This window comes from Rhipicephalus microplus, chromosome X (genome assembly GCF_043290135.1).
Source record: "Rhipicephalus microplus isolate Deutch F79 chromosome X, USDA_Rmic, whole genome shotgun sequence".
Classification (NCBI taxonomy): Eukaryota; Metazoa; Arthropoda; class Arachnida; order Ixodida; family Ixodidae; genus Rhipicephalus; species Rhipicephalus microplus.
Genome location: NC_134710.1, coordinates 158,625,473 through 158,647,980, shown reverse-complemented (window position 1 = coordinate 158,647,980; position 22,508 = coordinate 158,625,473). Strand labels below are relative to the sequence as shown.

The 22,508-nt window shown below is 40.6% G+C and overlaps 1 protein-coding gene across 3 annotated transcripts in view; it reads left to right on the top strand.

Moving 5' to 3' along the window:
• LOC119177060 (protein FAN) overlaps positions 1-22,508 on the top strand; it is a 181,793-nt gene that overhangs the window by 80,386 nt on the left and 78,899 nt on the right. For all 3 annotated transcript variants that reach the window (XM_075878063.1, XM_037428427.2, XM_037428428.2), the window contains exons 18-23: positions 581-650; positions 753-884; positions 2,691-2,733; positions 9,933-10,117; positions 14,362-14,461; positions 16,567-16,625. In XM_075878063.1, coding sequence (XP_075734178.1) covers positions 581-650; positions 753-884; positions 2,691-2,733; positions 9,933-10,117; positions 14,362-14,461; positions 16,567-16,625 — 589 coding nt within the window. The remainder of the gene's footprint in view (positions 1-580; positions 651-752; positions 885-2,690; positions 2,734-9,932; positions 10,118-14,361; positions 14,462-16,566; positions 16,626-22,508) is intronic.

Here is a 22,508-nt window from a genome sequence, read left to right as displayed (position 1 = left end):
TGTTTACATAATTGCAGTACCTTTGTCGATTGTATGTAACAGCAAGCAAGGTTAGTTTGCTGTAGTTTGTCAATATTTGAAGCGTAAAATATTAGGCCTGTCTTGAAAACGGTCTCCTTGCTATTCACGAACTATGCTCTTAGTATTTTATTCATATTTATATTCAATTTAACATTGCCGCATTCAACCTGCAGAGGAGAGCTCGTGCAGCCAAAAAAGGAAGACAAAGCTCTTGCCCGGTCCTCTTTACGAGCACTTTTCATTCTAATTAAAGTGAGCTCTTCTATATCGGACTCCTGCTGTGTCTGCGTCGTGACAATATGGTCACTATATGATTCGTATTCGATTAGGTGCTAAATTTTGCTATCCACACACCCTTGACATATGGGTTTCAATTATGACTTCACGCTACGAATAAATGGATGACAGTTTTCTCCTATCTTTTATCTAGTGTACGCTTGGTTAAAAATGCAGTTTTCTGTGTGATCTAGTCAGGTTTATGAATATTGTTTAAAATTGTTCAATATATTAGCAGCACTCTTACTGTTTATGTTTGTTGCTCTTTTTTTATATGCTTTAGAACTTGGATTTTGGAAAACGCCAGAATGGTAGTCCTGTTGGCGATGTTGAACTGCCACCATGGGCCGAAGGTACTTTTGTTTCAACTGATTGGCTGCCTTTTCTACTTTCCTTTCCTTTTCTTTACTGGCACTTCATGCTTACTGAAGGCTGTTTATTTTTTTTTTTTGCAGACCCTTCACATTTTATACGCACGTGCAGGGAAGCTCTTGAGGCACCTTTTGTTTCGGAAAACCTTCATGCCTGGATTGACCTAATCTTTGGATACAAACAGTCTGGAGAAGAGGCAGTTCTAGCTGACAATGGTGTTTTTTGATTATTTGTTTTTTCACGTGCTCACTTTTCGTGGAGTGATGTTTAAGGAATCTAAATAGCATTTCAAAAAAATTGATTCTATAATTGGCCAAAAAGAATGCCATTCATATAGCATTGCAGCCATATCAAGCTTACTTCAACACATGTGGTAATATTGCCGTTTTGTATATTTTAATAATCAAATAATTTCTAGTTTACTATTATGGGGATAAGCTAAAGCATTCCGCTTTCTATTATGCAGCAAAAATGTAACATCTTTGGGTTTAAAAGCCTTGTGTAGTTTATGTAAAAACCACCACTAGACCACCAAAGCATGCCTTAGGCTGAAGCAAATGTTCTGACAAAGCAAAATGTTGCTTAAAGATACATGATAACATTGGTTCCAGCCTAAGTACATATCTTTGATCACCCGCTGTTGATTGGTTCTGTCACACATATCTTTACGATGACCTCGTCTTATTATTACTTTACACATATCTTCAAGCATCTTTCTATCACACATAAGTAATCATTTATTTCGCATGCTTACCTCACAGCGCGCGCCGTGCACCTCAATCACGAACATGCAGCTATCAGTGCAACACAGCATTCTCGATCGGAAAATGGCGTGAAAATTGGAAAGAAAACTGTAAAATCGGGGTCTTCCGAGCCATAACTGATAGTGTAGGAAGCTGGATGAATTGTGACCATCTAGGCTGCTTTTATAGTCACCTAGATTTAAGTACACTGGCGTTAACTGTTAACACAATCAAACCAGTGGCCTCATGCTCACTGGTCGTCATGGAAGGTACGAAAGCGTTTCTTTTTGTTTTGTAATAAAGTCCTACCACATAAAAAAAGATATAAAAGGTTTGTTCACAATGTGGGTTGAACCCAAGACATCACAGTTACAAGCTCACCTATTACAGTTTTAGGCTTCCTAAGAAGTGTAGATGGTGACTTTTTTAAAATTTTTGTGTGCAATAACTGACTATAGTAACAATTGTACTGTTTATATACAATTGACTAAAAGATTACTAATGGAAAAAAATTGCACTTCTTTATTATTCGTTATTTTATTCGTATTCGAAGCTATGTATTTGTATTTGACACGTATTCAAAAATTTTGATATTTGCATTGTTTTCTCAAACAAGGGCTGGCATCCACATTACAATGAGAGGCCATAAAATCATCCCTTCCCACGTTTCATTTTTTCCGTCTTGCCATTTACCTTAAAATGACGAGCAAATGCCCCCCCTCTCCTCTCTTCTTTGGGAGAACTGAAATAAGTGCCAATGACCAAGCAAACTCTCTCCCCCTCCACTCCTGCAGCCACTTTTTGCAAGATGAAAATCACTTGTGTTAAAATCGCCACAAAAATGAGTATATTAAATGTGTATCTAATGTTGTTTATGAAATGTTTTAAAAGTAAAGCATATGATTAAAAACATGGATGGGCATTTTTTACTTTTTTTGTCACCCTCTTGCCACCACATTGAATTTCTGTCTGGGACCGAGCAAACACCCTTCCAAAATCTGGTCGGACTATCCTTCTCTGGATCTGGTAGGATTATCCTTCAAGCAACATGTTGAGCTTAGCGCTGGCTAAAACAAAGTGCTTGGCCTTCATATTCAACAGTGTTTCTTCGTTTCTTGCTTTTATATTGCTTTAGTAACTAAATAATAGGCTTCAAAAAGGAAACATATTCAACCTATTAGGGAGTTGTTTGTTTCTATAAACTGCTTAAATGCAATAAGATGTCTGTTCTGTGTCTTAATACAGTTTCTTCAAACCAACTTCCTTTCTTTTTTGCAGTTTTCTATCATCTCACATATGAAGGAAGCGTTGATCTGGACAGGTGAGTAATTTGTTTTTTCAATGTATATTTCAATTTTCGTTGAGGAAAGAACATAGTGAAAAAATCTGCGATTTTCGGCCAAGAAGCGTCATGTAAAAAAAAATCGCACTCCTTTGAGATTGTGCAGAAAAACTCTAACCCTTTTAAGTTGGGCAGAAAAGGCTTGGTTGCTGTTTCTTTTGCCACACCAATGACGAGCGATTGTCATCTATGGCTACTATTTTTAAGTGGGAAAAATGTTCTTGTGCAGTGTGAGCATTAGCGATGAAAGATTTTTTTTTTTTGTCTGTTTCAACGTGCCATCTGTGCCAAAAAGTGTTGCTGAGTACGATCATGACCTATTGGGATTTTTGATGCTGTAAGACTGCAAGTGCCATTGCACTGCATTTGGTGGACTGCTGGGGTTCTCTGCTATGGCAGCTGTAGGCAGCGAGAAGGAACCTAGTTCAGTAACAAATGTGTAAAAAAATATAATGAGCTGTCATGACCAGCCTATTTCGTCCTTATTCGACTGGTTTCCTGAGCATAATGCCTGCCCATAGGTTGTAAACTATTTTTATCTTAACAACAGGCATTGAGCATTAGTAGAAACAGTCTTTGGTGCTTCAGCGTCCTGCGTTCAACAGGGACATTCCCAAGGGACTTTTTGCCACATTGAGATTTTTGAAGCTGACCTCCTGGAGCATTGCTCAGGAATGGAAACCTAAAATACCTATGAATCCTTCGAAGTACTTGTGTGGAAAAGGCGCTTCAAAATGGTGTTTGCATATCGGAGGCTATTTGAGACTTACACTTGCTTAGATGACATACCAGCCACATAGATATGGGCTGCAGGCAGTGCTTGCTCTGAGTAAAGTCCAGGAAAATTAGGAGCAAGAAAGTCATTTTGAAAAAATGGAAGCTTGAACCTGTTGGCACAGAACAGAGCTGAAATAAAATAGGCCCCATATATGTGGCTAGGAAAATTTAGCAACCATATATATATGTGAGTAGAATTAAATGGCATACTCCTTTACTTTCAATGCTATTTTTTCGTATTCAAGTTTCTTCACATTAGTTTGTGCTAGTAAAATCAATAACTTCTGTAACAAACTAGACAGACTTATTTGCAGGCATTTATTTGGGCGAAATTTTATGACCGCTGCAGCTTTTGATTCACATTTCTTGATGTCACATCTTCCTATAGAGAAAGTTGAGATTTTCCGGTAGAAGTGCAAATTTTAGATGTTTCAATTGTGCATTTTTAAAATAAAAATTACTGAACCAGAAAAAGAAGGATACTCAGTGGAATGGTGTAGGCCTCTCAGTCTAGGCCTTTGTATTATTATACAGTGAAAGCTCGTTAATTCACACCTCATTAATTCGAAATTTTGGATAATTCGAAAGGGTCGCCACAGTCTGGTCCGCAGTGCATAGGAGACCATGTGTAAAACGATTCGTTAATTCGAACAGAAATTGCCTCTACGGATAATTCGAAGCGCGCGCCGCCGAGCGTCATCATCGTCAAACACTAGTGGAAGCTTTTACGGTCGAACGATAGGTGGCACGACCAGTTTTTTCGAGCTTCAAGTGGCCTCCGAGCAAAGGGCGAGCAAAGTATGGCCTCCAAAATCCAGGGAGCAATTTTTTTTTTTTTCGTAGCCCTCCTGCTATCTCAGCGCCTGGCGCCACTTGTACGCGGGACCCACGTGACGCTGAGGAGTCGGCGAAGTAGTCCTAGCAGTCCTAAGTCGCTCCCGGCAGCGTCACTTTGTTCCTCGAGCACGTTGTTCGTTCACGAATGATTTTGTGCGCGGGCGACAGGAAGGTCTTCGGCATTACGCTGCTCACTGCCATGCACATGTTGGTGCGCGCATGGGAACAGGTTACCGCGACCACAATCGCAAACTGTTTCCGCCACAGTGGATTTGCAGCTGGATGTGCGCAGGATAGTTGTGACATCAACGTGGATGGGGCTGAGGAGCTACACTCTTTGGGGCGTACGTTTTGCCGATTATGTTGAAGTTGACACCGGTGCATCGGTGTGTGGTGCCCTGACTGATGAGGACATTATCGCTCAAGTAGCCGGTGCGCAGCCTGATGCTGAAGAGCCAGAAGGTGAGGAAGACGAAAATGACGAAGCGCCTGTGCGCCCGTCAGCTTCTGCGGTGATGGAGGCACTTAATGTGGCGCGTCTCTTCTTCAGCTTTGAAGAGGGTGAAGATGATTCCCTGCGCCGCGTCCGCGCGCTGGAACAGGGAGCCGCAGCTGTGGCATTCAGAGAAAAGAAGCAGATGGTCATCACCGACTTTTTTGGCCAATAAATATTTTTCGTGCCCCCACCCCCGAAATCCACCCATTTTTGCTCTCTTTCATTATTTCAAATTTTGTTTAATTCGAAATTGCTCAGCGTTCCCGTGGAATTCGAATTAACGAGCTTTTACTGTACTATGTTGAAGAATTTTAAAATTTCTTGTAGTCTTGGGAAAAACATGTGGTCAGTAACCATGACCGCTTGAATGTTTAAAGTACAGCAGCTCATTGAAGACTTCTTGAAGAATAAAACAATGCACCCTGCCTTATATTTGGTATAAACTTTACTTACTGTAAAAATGCAGCCCATGAAAGCACTATAATGGGCCGTTTTTTCTCCTGACAATTTGTGTGTGCTGAAAGAACACTTTGTTTATGGCATGCTAGCTGCAATATTTCAGATACTCTAAAGGTTGTTAAAATTTATTTTAGCCAGAACCTGCTGTTCTTGTTACATTTTATTGAAATTAAACAATTTCGTTGCACTGTTTCATTTTTTTAAACGAAAATTGGGGTCCATAGTTTCACTGACGGTGTGAAGGGGTACCCAAAAGTAAGTAGAATAGCGTGCATTGGTCAGAGATACCGTAGCTCACAAAAATCCCACTAGGCGAGCATCGTGCAACACCTTTCAAGTTTATTGCTTTTGGTGTATTTTCTCATGAAACTTTTCTCTTCGTACAGAGATTTTTTTTATGAAATCAATTTCACATGCTCTTGTGTTTTTTGTGATGGCTGTTAAAGTAAACTGTGTGGCGATGCAAGATTTTTTTTTTTGTTTTTGAGTTGGTAAGAATATCACTTGATTGGTCATAAGTAACAAGAGCGAAAGTTTGGGTTGCTTCAGCGCTGTTCTTTCATAGCATGGCCTATTTTCACTGCACAATCTCTTGGGCTCATTAGTCGAAGTTCGAGATAGAAATTTCACGACGACCCTTCTCATCCCCAAGTATTCTGTTAAAATTTGCTGATCTGAGCTCCAACCTATACTAGGCAACTTCATCTCCTCAGTGGTTCGTCGTTATTCTTCAAGCACCAATGCACATAAAGTTTTGAATAGTTTCATCTGTTTGCGAAACTTATGGACATCGAGAATAAGGTTTATTGTATCGACATTTTTTTTTTGTCAAGAAGAGACAATTACTCGTAGCCCTAAAGGCCAACTGCAACGAAATTTGACTTCAGCAGAATTTGCTCGGAATGTATAGTATATGCTGGGTAAGCAATGTTAATAACAGTTAAAAAGCTTGCGATTGCATATTTCATTTATAATAATCGGTACTGTAATTATAAGCTAGTAGACGATGCGGAGCCCTAGCGGTGGGGTTGGGCAAATCAGACACAAACGAAAATGACGTCAATCGCAGCTCACTACATTGCTCTCTACAGCTCACTACCCGACTTTTCTGTGTAACGCCCCTCTGTGAGCAAATAATTCAGAGGAGTTAACTATTTTATAGTACGAAATGCGGGGCCGTAGGCTGCTACATACCTTATGGCTGGGACCAGCTTTAACGCTCTTCTGAAAAATGTAAAGCTCCAAAAGCTGTGGGTTATCAGAGTGTGGCAAAAGATATGGGAGGTATCGAAGAATGCGGTGCTTTATGTGGTGCACTTCAAAGATGACAAATATAAATGCGACCGGTGTCTAAATACTCTTGCAACTGAAAAGAATGTTGAATCCTGCTGCAGTGCCTTCAATATTCAGCCCCTACAAACACAACAGCGGGAAACCTCGACCAGCGTTTAGAGACGCACCGGCGACGAGACCTACTTGTATTAGACAGCTTTAGTAAAGCATAAAATGCATGCTCTAGCATGTTTCACTTGCTAAATTATAGCATAATGCTATTCCTAAGACAAAATCGATAAAATGATGCCCACCGAAGCACTAGACTAGCTACTAGCTGCGCCATCTATGCTCGAGTAATCAAAGCTTCTAAATCTGATCGGCTCACATTTAGTTGCGAGTAGTGAAGTTCTGCAGAAATGTAATCCTACGCGGTTTGAAGCAATTTAAGCACATGAACGGTATGTGTTACGTTAGGTTCTATATAAGTGTTTTGGACACCGTCAGACAAGTTTTTATAGAAATGCAGGGACGCTTCCAATAGACATGGGAGTGTGCCAAACTGAGCATCTGTACCATCTTTCCATCCGTAGTCTATCAACGAAACGAGAACATCCGTAGCATAAATGAGGGGCATCATTATTGTGAACCAGCCAGTTCTCCCAAGAGAGCAGGACAAGACGGTAGGTGCAAAATGGCAGCCATTACTTAGACACACTTTAACAAGCTTTTATGATCATGTAACCTTCCAGGCGCATGTTTACATAAATTATTTTTTGTTACCGTACATCTAAAAAGAAAACACTCGGGCATAGCCATGAAGTGTATACCTCTGAGCATAGAGCAGACGTAGCAGACGATTTGCCTGCATCGGTCGGTCTGTTGAGCTGCTGTCTACGTCACTTCCAGTCATCTGCAATGGCGTAGCTTTTTTTTTAGTTTAGGTACCAAAAATTGTGTTCTTGGCGAGCTTTTCTTTTTTTGGTGTTACCACTTGCACCTCGAAGGTAGAATTTTGCAAGTAGCATCGTCTCCTGCTGGACTGCTTATAAATGTTTTTTTTTAGGTGTGCACAGTTTCGTTGCAGTGCAACCATTAAGTTTTTCTCATTATAGTGTCCATGTAAACAGTGTTCACTATCGCAATAGTTACCGAGTCATTTTGCCGCAGTATGAAACAAGATTTCTCAGGCACCAACTGTTTGCTTCAAAAAACCATCATGAAAAAAAATGCCAAGTGTGCCCAACTGATTTTATGAAAAAAACTCACTGTATACTTCGAAGATATTTTCCTGTCAGAAGCCTGCGAGATGGAGCTTACTTGGAAGTAGTGGCACGACGCTCGCCTAGCTGAAGAATTGCAAACAATGCTCGCTCCACCCAGCGCTGTGCTATTTCAGTTACTTTTCATTAGCTCCTCATATTATATATTGGTGCATAATTGCACTGTGTAAACATTTTGTTGTATTCTTAAATAATTTTATTCTTGAGCTGGTGGCACATGCAAACCGGCTTGGTACTTTGTTTAGGCTACTGGGTATTACTGGGTATTACTATTATTGAAGTTTTTCTTTAGCAAACTTTAGAATTCGACATTTGCTTAATATTCCTTCGTTATTTTATATATATATCAGTGCACACAATAATTTCTTCTGGTTAGACAATTATCCTGCTTTCTCTCTGTGCCATCCAAGGAAGGGGTCGGGGGTGTCACCACCATAGGTCGGCAAACTCTCTCACTCAAACTTACTCACTCAGATCAGGCCGTAAGGCTGAGTCTGAGTGAGTTCAAGTGAATAAAATATTGGTGAGTTCGGGTTGGAGGTTGTCTGGTTGAGAAAAATTTTAGTAAGTCTGAGTTAAAGTGAGCCCTAAGTTAAAGATATATTTATTGAGTCTGAGCAAACTCTACCTGTTACTGCTGACCTATGTTCAGCACTATGATAGTATTAAAATGACCTGGGCTGAAAAACACACATTTCTTATAATGCATATCAAATTCATGTTCATTACAAGGAAAAAAGTTGTGAATTTCTAAATACGTAAAGTGTAAAGGGATCTATATGCCAAGACTGCTGATAAACACAAACCTTTTTTTGCTGCTGCTTGTAAGTTGGTGGAGCTGCAGTTGCCATGCTGTTTGTAATAATTAAACAAAATGTGTGAACTTTAGTGCTTGCAACTATCAAGGAGAAGACCAGTGGTTTGTGAGAGAACAGTGAAATACTAGGTGCCTCATATCACCATGTCCTTCAATGTATACACAATGAGAATTTGGATTTGATGCTTATAAAGATGAGCAGGGCATGTGGCATGTAGGCAAGGTAACCACTGGTCATTTCGAGTAACAGACTAGATTTCAAGTGGAGGCAAACGTGCGAGATGAAGTCTGACAGTTAGTCATGTGAGATTTAGAAGCTTGGCATAACGTGGCCGCAGAAAAAACAGGACCGAGTCAATTGGCGGAACATGGGAGAGGCCTTTGCTCTACAGATGGTGAAGTTGGGCAGGTGATAATGACCTATCTTAATTTGTAGACTTTTCTAGTAACTTTTGTCCAGCTTTTTTCCTGGATTCAAAGCTGATCAATGTTTAAATCTTTTGACACTTTTAGGGCTTTCTGCCTGAATGATCCTGAAGGAAGAAAAAAAAACATTGCAATAGGATAGAAAGATGGGCTAGTTGGTAGTTCATATTCGTTCATTGAACTGGGATCGTGGTAACACACAAAAGATCGAGGAAGAGCCACACAGTACGTGCTGTGTGGCTCTTCTCTGTCTTTTGTGTGTTTCCGCGCACCCAGTTCACTGAACGAATTGCAAAATTATGACACCAAAACTGTCTCATCTTGTGGCTGACCCTAATTTTCTTCATGCTTTTTTTTGCTATGAATTTATACTAACTCACCTAGATGTCAGTCTTGGTTAAATTTCCTTCCATGTCTATATTTATTGCCTCTGGGCACAATTACTGCGATGCGATTGCCCCGTCGCGGTGGTCTAGTGGCTAAGGTACTTGGCTGCTGACCCGCACGTCGCGGGTTCGATTCCCGGCTGCGGCGGCTGCATTTCTGATGGAGGCGGAAATGTTGTAGGCCCGTGTTCTCAGATTTGGGTGCACGTTAAAGAACCCCAGGTGGTCGAAATTTCCAGAGCCCTCCACTACGGCGTCTCTCATAATCAAATGGTGGTTTTGGGACGTTAAACCCCACAAATCAATCAAATCAATCAATACTGCAATGTGAAATCTTATGAGATCAGAACACAGCATGTCATCTATTATAGGGGTATTACAAATCTAAAAAATTGATATATTTAAATTTGCTTATTTTTGTTCAGTATTCAAGATATTCATGAAAGGCACTCTCTTGAGGTCCAAATAATGGAATTTGGCCAGACACCAAAGCAAATATTCAAGTACCCCCATCCACAGAGATGCTTCACTGTTTTTCCAAGATCACTGAGCACAGCGAGTGATGCTACTCCTGACAGTCTGGCTGAGAATGCCACCAGTATCAGCGAAGGTTTGTAACATGGCTTTTGTGTCTTCTCTCTTTCCACTAAAAAAAAAGAGATAAATGTGTAATGCACGTCAACTTTTAACCCTTTAACAATGCAAGGGTGTGCTGTTTCACTTGCTATTAAAAAAAAGAGATAAATGTGTAATGCACGTCAACCCTTAGCCTTTTAACAATGCAAGGGTGTGCTGTTTCACTGTTAAAAAAATTGATTTTAGTGAACCCATGTACCTAAAACATTTATACACCTTGATACTTGCAACAGTACAAAATACTCTGTATTATTTCTATTTTATAGTCAGGGAAAATTCATACACACAAACCTCGATATAGCAAACCTAGATATGTCGAAATATTGGTTATAGCGAAGTAAATAAAAATAGCCTTGCAGTATAGTGTTAGGAATGTACCTTTCAGCTGCATTGTGCCGCCGGCATCGACATGGACATCGACGTAGATGTCATGCACCGTATATGTATACGTATCTATATATACGAAAACGCAAGAAAGAAAGAAATCCCAGAAAAAAAAAAGAAACTCCAGCGTGCAGAATCGAACGTGGGACCTTTGTGTCGTGAATGCAACCACTGAGCCACCGAGAGATACCTCCAACGTTCAAATAGCAAGCTATTCCTATCTACCACTTACCGCTGTTAGCGTGCATCTCGGGAAGGGAACTATTGTGTTTTCACCATTATCAGCAAGGTGGCGCAGTGAGCGTGTGGCGGCTCTCATCTCTCATGCGTACTATGGCCCACATAGAGAATAAGGGGGTGTACGCTCGATCGCGTGCCCTTATCTTGCAGTGGAGAGAATCGAACGTCTTGGCTAGCCTTTGGGCTTCGTCGAAACGATTCTGTTATAGTTACCGGGCGCACAAAGGTCACTGCAGTCATTGCACAGCCTCCGTTTGCGAAAAGGGCGCGCTTTTCAGACACAGCGAAATATCAACTGAGACGCTTATTCGCGTTCATCTGTACCTGTGAGTACGTTTCGTGCGTCAGTTGTGCATAAGAAACGCGGGGCACGTTTCGATCTGCTTGCCATTCTGTGCGCGACCTTCCAATTTGTTGCTATTGCGTTCATTGCCTCGCCTTTGCGGCAAAGCTGTGACTTTTTTTGCATATAACAAACTTTTTCGTGTAAGATGAAACTTTGTTGTAATGAGGTTTGAGTGTACATATCATAATTCTATCTCGGCCTTTTCTGTGTGACGTTTCAAGCTTTTGAGATTTTTAGCATGAAGTTTTGCCATGCCAGGCTTCAAAAAGAATTGATAATTTCTATAATGAAAATGGCATCACTGGAAGGGCACATGAATAGGCAAAAAAGGAAAATAAAATGAAAAGAAGCTTGTCGTTGGTGCCCGATCAGGAAATCAAACATCTGACGCTTGTGTCCTCAAATACAACAGCCTGTTACTCTAATCATTAGGCTACCACAGCAGGCTTGCTCCTTGGTCGCACACCTCGGTTTTATTTTTTTTATTGTGATTGCAAATATATAGACACTTGAGGCGTGTTTTCGCTTTCACTGGCATGTGCCGTAGGAAGTCCGAACCAATAACATCAACCCGCACATTGTATGTTCTGTGTGCTAGCAAAAGCATGTGAAGGCTGCTGATGTCCGCACCTCAAGCAGAGGTTAATCGCAAAGACTTATGAAGGGATCTCAGAATGGGGACGTGCATCACTTGGGCAGGAATTGAGAACTTTAATCAAATGATTTGCAGTCTTATTGGTTGGCAATGTTATCTACACAGAGATCAGCAGACGGTTCACACCCTTGTATAAGTGCCGGGCTCACACTGTTTACCTTGTGTTGAAACTATTATCAGTACGAAGGTTTCTTGGCCATGTTTTCTTACAGCAATGTTTTGTAAAGTTACACCTGGTCGTAGTCTTAAGGATCCAGCTTGTTGCTCTTGCATCTATTGCTTCGGCCTTGTGAGGAAACTTTTTTTTTTTTCAATGCTTGTGATAGGGTTGGTGTCAACACCTAGGAATCATGCGGCAAACACTGCATTATGACATTAATGCTCGCCAACAGTTGGTGCTGCAGCAGTGTCCTAGTGTGGCAGAGGCTTCAAAAATGTGGTGCATTTCTGGCGCAGTTTTGCCTCATCGATTTCTTTTTTTGCATAATATTACTGCATGATGCCTGGTTTCCTCTGAAGTGCAGCTAGAATACACAACATCAATGCTTACATACTGCCTACTGCTTTGCTTGCGATGACATTAAATAACAATGTTGTTGAATTAAGCACCACAAAAATGTAGTGACACTCGTAACGAAATTTGGAGTTGGACCAGTGAGAGACATGTTGGTGGGAAGCACCAACATGTGTGGACAAGGCCTACCTCACACGCTGTGCTTGTTGCCTTCATGAAGCTGAGAATGTTGCAAATCATTGAGCTACTGCAATTACTTCGGAGCCAGGTCAAAATGCTTGTACCTTCAGCAGATGCTCTTACCAACAGGACACTGTGCATTTAGCAAAGCTAAACAGTAGCTGCCAATCCTCAAAGGCCACTTTTTGCAAAAGTGGATTGCAAGTTCATGAAGCAATTTATGGACAACCCCTTCTGCTACGATTGTACAGTCCACAAATTTCTGTGACTGGGTCATTTAAGATCACCGTATTCTGATGTTGTAGCACTAGGCATCGTGCATGTATCCTCATAAGAGGCTGTATGCTGGCCCAATAGCAGTACAGTCACGGCCACGTCTGTGTAGAGCCCGCTAGCAGCCTGTTTTTGCTCTGCAACGTGAAACCATGAGGCATCATTGGGCTGTGACATTCTCAGCCTGATAACTAGGCCACGCATTCTCCTGTTACACCACTTCATAGCCCGAAACTCCCTCAAGGTTTCGACCCCCAAAGCAACAAGCGGCTTCTCGCTTGTTCTTCACAGACGTGGCCGTGGCTGTACACACTGCATAAATTGTGTTTCTTAATTGAGGGGTCCGTGAAATGGTTTTGACAATTTTGTACAAATGCATTGAGCCAACAGAGTTTCCAAGGGCACAAGTTTTCTTCAAGGAGTCCTGCACCCAAATTTTACCTTTTGATATTCGCATTATAGTAACCCATTTTTTGTGTTGTCCTTATATGAGTACAGAAGGAACTTGAGATTGACTCAGGCAAACAAATGTTTGCCTTTTTCATTTCACTCTTCCAGTAAGGTGTTGTGTTATTTCTAATCAAAGCATGGCTTGTGATGCATAACCATTCAACACATTACGGTCTTTGTGCAGTGAGCTGCGGCCACAGCCTTTGACGGCGTCATTATGACCATGTGTGTGGGCTTTACATGGATAGCTGAGTAATTAACTTGGTTTGGTTGAAAGAACAGTGAAGTTGGAAGTTTTACCTTAGATAACCAGAGACGTGTTTTGTGTTTACCTGCTTTTCTGTGTGCAAAACCATCGGCATACAAAGGAACTCTATAGTGGCAGAGCTCGAGCATTTGCTGAACATCGTTGGGTACAGGTCTGGAAGGTTGAGGTGTGTTTGAAGTGTATTCATTATTTGCAAGCATCACATATCAAAGTACACTTGACCGTTACGGCCTGGCCAGTGCAACGTTCGTGTTTTGTAGGGCGCTGACTGCACTGGTTCCTCTTGCGGCCGCTCTGCTTACATCATTGCCTAGTTCGGGAATGAGCTCACCCAACAAAAAGGAGCTGTGGATTGCTCACAGGAATCCCCCTGTGTTCCTGCTTGAGTGCTGTCATCACAAAGTGACAATACTGATTAAAGATGGTCTTCATGTAGGCTGTTGTACAGTGCTCCTTGTGTGAGTTGCACGGAAAATTAAGTGGCAATGCATATATGTATTTGTTTTGTTTTTGTAACTCTAACAAACTTAAAATATAATTATATATTTAGTGTAACTATTATAAGCACATGGTAAGCATGCGCAGTATAGTATTATTTTATTCCCGGTCAATCAAAGTACACAGCATAATTAATACATTACTTACACTTCTAGAAATCATTGACGTGTGATGCAACAGCTGGTGAGGAAGCTGACTTCCAGAATAAATGTATATTTTGAATGTTTTGCTATTGCCACTTTCACTTCTGCTACATCCCGTTTCATATACAGCTAATGGACAATGAAAAGAACATATGTATTTTTGGGTGCAGGGCCCCTTTAACAAAAGTTTCTGCATAATCATCATCAAGTTGAAAAGTTTGCAGATCACTTATACACTTTTTTTTCTGCCTGTTGCTCTTTTTCTAGAAACTGCTACAAGAGATCGAACATCTTCACTCTCATTATTTGCCTGGAAGAGGAACATGACAGATCTGATCAAGTTGACAGAGCACATGCTTCACAAAGAGTAAATAAGTTCTCAAACAGTGCAGCAATATTGAAGGAATGCTCAAAAAATGTTTTTAGTAAAAGCAGATCGAAAAGCTGCCAGGTGTCACAAAAAGCAAAATTTGGCTTGCGATATTGGTTGTGCATTGTGTCCAAAGAATGGTGCAAGCTACAGTATTCAGCATAAGAAATTTTGGGTTATGCAATGGTTCAATAAAAATCTTGTACGTCAGTTTTATCATGGAACACTAACATAGTTTTATCGAGTAGGGAGTGTTGCTATGGTAAAGTGCAAGTAGTTCTGAGAAATTGGTCAGCTATATCATTCCAAAATTTGCTGTACTAGTAGTTCACTCACTAAATAATGCTTTTATTTGTAATCAAAGTATTTTTTTTACATTGAGTCGATGAGTCAAGGATAAGGTCTTTCAATTTCAAGAATATGAAAAGTGAACCCTGCGATATCGCAAAACAAGTATGGATATCCTTTTTCTCACTAATCTATATTGATTTCAAGGCACTATGGTTGGTAAAATTGTTTTTGGCACTGGTTGAGATCACTTGCATGCTAAAAGAAAAAGGTGCTTTTGATGCATTAGTACTTCTGCCTCTGTGGCTGCTTGCTACTCATGCTTGTCACTTGCCACAGAATGACAATAAGAACTCTAAATTGGGTGCTCGCCAAACAGAACTAGATTGAGTAGAGTGCGACATGGTACATGACACAGTGTGCTCACGCATGTGTTTAGTCTGATAATAAGAGGTTATAAAAAGTCAAATATTAGATGCTTTAATACATATTCAAGTAGTAATTTGGCTACATTGAAGTTATGAACTGTACCTAAAAATCTGTGGCATCAAAGACTAACTCACATGGGATTTCACTGTGGAATTAATATAGTAAAAGTTGTGGCCTCAGTTTCTTTTCTAACAATGACCTTGTGAAGACGTTAATGACTTTGTGAAGGAGGAAACGTCTTCTTCACAAGGTGATTACTTTTGTCGTAAATTGAGTAGTGTTAGGAGAACACTTCATAAACCTGAGCTGATTTAGTGTTCTTTTAGTATCCCTGAAAATTGTAGCTTGCACTTTAAGTTGAAAATGAGCAGCTAGTTTATCCTTGTTGACATGTTTTTTTTAATTTATGTTGTAAGTGATCTTGATTGATTGCCTTATTCTTCCTACTTGGGTGAGAAAAGATTTGCCTTTTAAAAAGCCATAAGTGACTTAGCACATTCAAATCGCTCATATAAATTCACTTGCGACTGACACTACCTGCTGGAATTTCATCTTTAAATTTGTAGATGTGCATTTGATGCTTGTCAGGTTACAACTGGTTAGTTAATTTAGCATTGCATAAATGGATAGTGTCACTAAATATTTTTTGACTCAGCTCCATTGGTAGTGTCAGTTTCGCCAAGCATTTTCCAAAATAAAAGTCATTGCAGAAATGTATAGTTGTTAACAGGAATGCCAATATTCTTTTAATTCACTGTGGAGATGCAAACTTCGGTATTGTTGCTACTAGATTAAGTTTTTTGCTAAAGAGGTTTTACCAAGCATTTTCCAAAACAAGTGTCATTGAAAAAATGTTGTTAACAGGCATGCCAATATTCTTCTAATGTACTTTCTTGATGCAAATTTCAGTATTGTTACTACTAGACAAAGTTTTTCTGCTAAACAGGTGTGACTTTACCAATGCTCAGTTGCGCATTTTCAGCACATATAAAAGAGAATGAAAGCTTTAATTTGGGAATCTTTTTCATGATGTCTATCTAGACATAAAGATTTCTCGTACAAGGTATATCTGCCTTTTCAAATGACTTATCCAAACAAGGATTTCACTTCTAGTACTGTTACATATTCACCAACATAAGCAAAGTCAACCCCCCCCCCCCTCCCTCCGCTTTAGCTATGCCTATGGTATAAAAATTAAAATGGTTAATTCTCTCTGTAAGCGAGAACAGTATATACAGGCTTGTCTATGCTCAGTGAATATTTTTGGTCCACTCAACTGCATTGATGCTAGTAAACATTTGTCAGTCTACCAATTGATGAGCTTCTACTGGCAAAAGCTTGGGGTTTAAAGAACAGTGAACAAATGAACAAATATTTCTTTACAGAATGGTGACAGATGTTTGCTTCTCAGCCAACAAAAAGAACATCTTTTCAGTTTCTCAAGGTAAAGTATTTGTTTCTGTTCAGAAACTTTGCAAGATTTTACTACACCTGAGTTTTTTCTTGTTCTCATCACTTTTTTATTTTCCTAATATTACCTTAAAAACCCAGTTTGGGGGTGGTTAGCATATTGGAACAATAAACATAGGTGTTATAGCGTGATACAGGTTCGCAACGTGTCCAGAAATTCAGAATGACTTGATACGGCAGCAGCATAGTGAGGCTGGTTGTTCCAGTCTCTGGCATCCCGAGGAAAAAATTATGCTCGAAATGTTACGGTTACTGTTTGAGAACTGGTTACTTGCAGCTGATTGCCAGTGTGATGAGACATGCATGAGGACGATGGCGAGGTGTAAGGTGTGTGGTTTAGCAAGCTGTAAAAGAATTTGTGAAAAAGAGAGAGCTCGGTAACACGACGACAAAAAGTAAGGGATGACAAGCTTCATTCTGCTTTTAAATGAGAAATGCTGATGTCATATGAATATGAAGAATGAATGATTCTTGTAACACGATTCTGAACTGATTCGACTGCACTGATGATATATGCTTTGCACATCTTTTCATGCCCGCAAAAGTTGCACAGAGTGCAACTGCGGCCGTGCCTTCAACCGCCCCCGGCTGGAGCAGCCAGTACTGCTCCGCCACCTGAAAAACAGGGCCAGCAGACTCTTAAGCCTGCCGGACTCCGAGCCACTGCAAGTGCAGTGAGGCCCGAAACCACTGTGAATGTGTCTGCCGAGCAGGCACCATCCACCATCTCACAAGAGGTGATGGATACAAGTCCCACTCCTCCGGAGCCCGAGACGCCGAAGGAAAGGCGCAGCTCTTTGAAGCGCACTAAAAAAGAAATACTACTCAGTACAGGGCCTCCAAAGGATCCTGTAACCTAAAGCAATACTTTTTGTACACACAGCACCACACAGTTTTAAAATCACACAAATATTACAGTGGAAAAACCTCAACGATATTCAAGAATTTTGATACAAACATACACCAAAAGTGCTGTGTGCACAAGAGACACACTTGAAACTCAAACACAAAAACTTTCTATGCCATTACGTTGTATTTTGAAAGGATCGGAATCGCGGAGTCGCATCATCTGGTGGTGTTGCCATTGTTGTTGATTCAGGAACTGCATGTACACATTTACCACTTCAGACGTCTCTTGAGGCAGTAGTCGTTCGAGCCGTTATCCTGAACAAAGTGGTCACAATTTGCTCTATTTATATACCTCCTCAGCACCAACTTAGTAAACAAGAATTCCAGGCATTAATTGATGAACTTCCAGAACCGTATTTAATCCTTGGAGACTTCGAAAACACATAGCACTCTGTGGGGTGACTCCTGCTGCGATGCTGGTGGTCGTCTGATTGAAGAGTTCCTTTGCTCCTCTGGCACGTGTCTCCTGAATAAGAAAGAGGCAACATATTATAGCCTCGCTAGCAATACCTACTTGTCAGTTGACCTAAGCATTGTATCTCCATCGCTTCTTCCCGTACTCCACTGAATAGTCGTCAATAATCCTTTTGGAAGTGACCGCAATCCTGTAATTCTGAGCTCACCAGTACCAAATGATTTCCTTCCACAGGTTTCCGAATGGCTCTTAGAAAAAGCCGATTGGGACCAGTTTTACAAAATCGCTAGCTTAAGTTGGACTGACATATGCAGTGCTAGCTTAGATTCAGCTGTACAATACTTTACTGCTTTTCTTATTGAAGCTGCAGCTAAGTGCATTCTGCGAACACCAGGACTGGCCGGAAAACGACGCGTCCCCTGGTGGGACAGTGAGTGTCTCAATGCACGCAATGAACAAAACAAAGCATGGAGGTGTCTTCAAGATTCACTCACCACCGAGAACGCTCTCAATTTTAAAAACATCAATTCGCAAGGCAGGAGAACACGTTGACAGGCGAGGAGGGAGAGTTGGCAGAGGTTTCTATGTGGAATCTACTCGCATACACATGAGGCAAGGGTTTGGAGTATGGTTAGCAGGATAAGATGACGAGAGGCACATCCACTTCCTTTAGTAAACACACAGGGCAGCGGTTTAGAAGACCTAGCGAACTGCCTCCGCGCACGCTTTGAACAGGTCATCTATTATAGTGCAGCATTCCAACGATACAAAGCAAGAATAGAAAAATGGATAATAGAGCGCTAATCTACAAACAATGAGGCACACAATGAACCTTTTGTCTTAGCTTAGTTACAAGCATCGTTAAACTGCTGTAACAAGACCGCCCCAGGCTCCGAACGTATATAGTTTGAAATGTTCAAACGTCTGTCTCCTGAAACCCAGAAAGTTCTCCTTTCTTTTTATAATGTCATTTGGTTTTCAGGTGAGATCCCTTCCGCCTGGAATAAAGCAGTCATTATTTCAGTTCTTAAACAGGGCTAGGACCCATCTTCAGCATCAAGCTACAGGCCCATAGCATTGACGAGTTGCCTTTGCAAGGCTATTGAAAAAAATGGTAAACAGACTACTGATGCATTTTCTCGAAACAAATAGCCTGCTTGACCTATGCCAGTACAGGTTTTGGGAGGCTAAATTCACTACTGACCACCTTGTCCCTATTGAGGCACAGATTCGTGATGCTTTAATTTATAAATTTTTTTTTCTTTTTGTGTTCCTCGAAATGGAGAAAGCCTATGACACAATGTGGCACTTTGGCATACTCTAGACCTGTCACACCTAGGTGTGCAGGGCAAAATGTTGCCAATAATCGAAAGCTACCTGTGCAACTGGGCATTCCGTGTCCGAGTTGGCACAGTCTTATCTCGAATATTTGTCCAAGAAACAGGAGTGCCACAAGGAGGTGTATTGAGTTGCACACTTTTCATAGTCAAAATGAATTTCTTGCGCTTGTCTCTCCCACGCAATATTTTTACTGCACATTTGTCGATGATGTACATGTCGGTTTCAAATCGTACAACCTTTCAATGTGCGAATGTCAGGTTCATCTAGGTTTGAACAAGGTTTCTCATTGGGCAGATGAGAATGGTTTTAAACTCAATGTGCAAAAAAGCACTTGCGTCTTATTCTGCTGAAAGAGGGGCCTTCATCCCGACCCCAACATTGACCTGGATGGTCAACGTCTGTATGTGCAGCGCGTCCTCTATTTTTTTCAGTGCCTAGGCGAACGCTTTCTTCAGGCCGTTGAGCACATGCTCCTCCTCTGCTCACGGCTGCCGCATGGTGGCGCTGCGCGTGTAGACTACGGGAGGCTGGCGCTGAACAGCTGCACATATTAGGAAACTCGCAAATTCGTGTTTTCATGTGAGTCAATTTGCGGTCGTGCTTCTTGGCGGCTTCACGGATGCAGAGAGAAAGAAAAGTAACACGAATATAGCAGCACATTGTTTTCACTGGGCTCTCTCGGGCTGTGCTACTGGTTTGATATATGCGTTCGAGTTTTGTAGCATAGGCGTTTCATTTTCTCTTTCAATCTATTGAAACCCCATTATTTGCATGCCTCAGTACGTAATATTGCTGTGTACCACTCTGCATATCGAACGAAAGAAAATCATATTGCCTTTTTTTTTTTTTCATTTCTCATTAGCTACAAAGAAAAAAACTCGCTGTTCCTTATATGGATTCACCTGCGACGACTTCTTTGTAGCCTGGAAAGGCTACAAAGAACTCTGGGGGATCGGCCAAGAAAACATATGGTATCCTGTAGAGGGTAACTACACTGTTGTTTACAAAAAAAAAAAAAAAAAAGATGTAGAAGGAAGACATTATCAGAAAAAAAAAAACAGATTCAGAGAGTGAGAAAAAAAATAAAACAATCTCTAATGTAATACTAACTAGTATACCTTGATTTTGGGAGCTAACCAGAGAGCTGAGTGTGCCACACTCGAATAATTTAGTATGTATGTTTCATATTTGTTTACATTTCGAAAATTGCTTCCCGACTCTTCTGTTTTTTTTTGAGTATTTGTTAAAGTGGACCTTATGTTGAAGTATGTTTAGTGTATGGAATGAAATTGCATACTGCATCAAATTCAATTCTGTGTCAATTTTCTGAAACGGAGGCACCAAAATTTAGATCAGTTTCTGTGGTTAAACTTAAACCAAGCTTCGCTAACGGAATAGCTAGTTTTTTCTAATCACTGTGTAGTTTATTTATTTATTTTATTTAATTATTTAATCATTTATTTCTTTGGTAATATTGTCAACCCTCATAGAGGGTCAAACAGAGAGGACATACATAAAAAATGTACAATGTTCATAAAGTTTCTTAATACCTTGACAACTCATAATGAAAACTGGTATTCTATTAACTAACTCAATATTCAAATAACAATTCAAGAACAATTCAAAATTCACAGTCATTTCTCAAAATATTCGCTATGAACATGAAGTCGCTTACATCACTTCAGACTGAAAAAAAATTAATTTAGCAATCACGTAAATGCGCTTCTACAGCATTTTCCAAGTCAGTGACATCTTTTAAAACAACAATTTCGTTCGGCAATTCGTTCCATATTTCTATGACATATGAAAAAAAAAATATCGAAATGTGTCAGTATTTGTACGGTAGTGTTTTATGACGCAATGGTGGTTAGTTCGGGGATTTCTTTTGCCTGGAGAATGTAAATATTTGAGCTTATCTATCTTCAGTTGATCGTGCATTATTTGGAACGATACTTTCAGCCTATATTTATTTCTACGTAGTTCAAGAGGAGCTAGGTTGCATCTCCGTAAAATCAGTGTGACTGATTCCATCCTTCGGTACGTTGAACAAATAAAGCGCGCTGCTAGTCTCTGTATTCTTTCTAGCTTCTTAAGAGTAACTTGATGGGGACTCCAAACAACAGATGAATATTCTAGTACTGTCCTAATGAAGGTGGTGTATGCAATATGTTTTACGTCGCGCGATGCGTGGTACGACATGAGACAAAATAATGTTCAGTAGTTTCTGATTCTTCACAGAACAGAGAAAGAGGGGAGAGTGTCGGACCAACTCTTTGTAAATAAAAATTTAATTGGGGAATGCGGCACCGGAATCTGGATATAATAACTTCAAGTTTTTTCGATGGACTCCTATAAGATTTTTATGGAAATTTGAGACTACTAAAAAGCAAAAACTAACCTCGTTTTCTTCTAATTCAATGCACTAAATGTTTTCTACTTCCCTCTGGGATATTTCTGCACCCAACATTGTTTTCTTGCTGCCTCAAGGATTGGAGACAAAACTAGCTTTCTGTCCCTCAGCTGGTTATGCACTAACCTCATGATCAGCTCACTTCAACCAAGCGAGGATGTTATATGATGGCATCAAGTTATGTGATTTTCCGATATGTTAACAAACATTTGATATCTGTCGTCATATGATGACGATGTCACGTAATGATTTCTTGCATCACTTGTGTTCACGTCGTTGACGCGAGAAGACACCGGACGCCACCGGCAATAAATTTTCGCTTTTGATGATACATTTAAAGCTGTTGCCTTAATGCACTGTACGGCTGTAGCTCCATGAAATCGCAGCTTCCGCTAGTGTTCGGGGGAGCGTGCTTGCAGTAATCAGGCAGAACAATTGGTCTCCTAATAAATCTTCGTACTACACTTTAATATGTAGCCGTCATTTACAACTAGAGTATTTTATAGATTATGAGTAGTGACGGCTGAACACTACCCATCACATTTGGCAACATGGCAATAGGAATCACTAAACGGGAGCGTGCTGCATCCGAACAGTCAACAATTGAGTCTATCAGTAGCGACGCTGCCTCGTGATCGCTGCCGTGTGCAACGCTAACATCATGCCCTGAAGCTAAATGGTAGCCCATGGGCACCACACAGCCATTTGGCCTCTACTCTGCTCGCTGCCAAATTAAGATGCCAGAGAGAAGCAGAAAGAAACAGAGCTCAGCAGCCAGATAT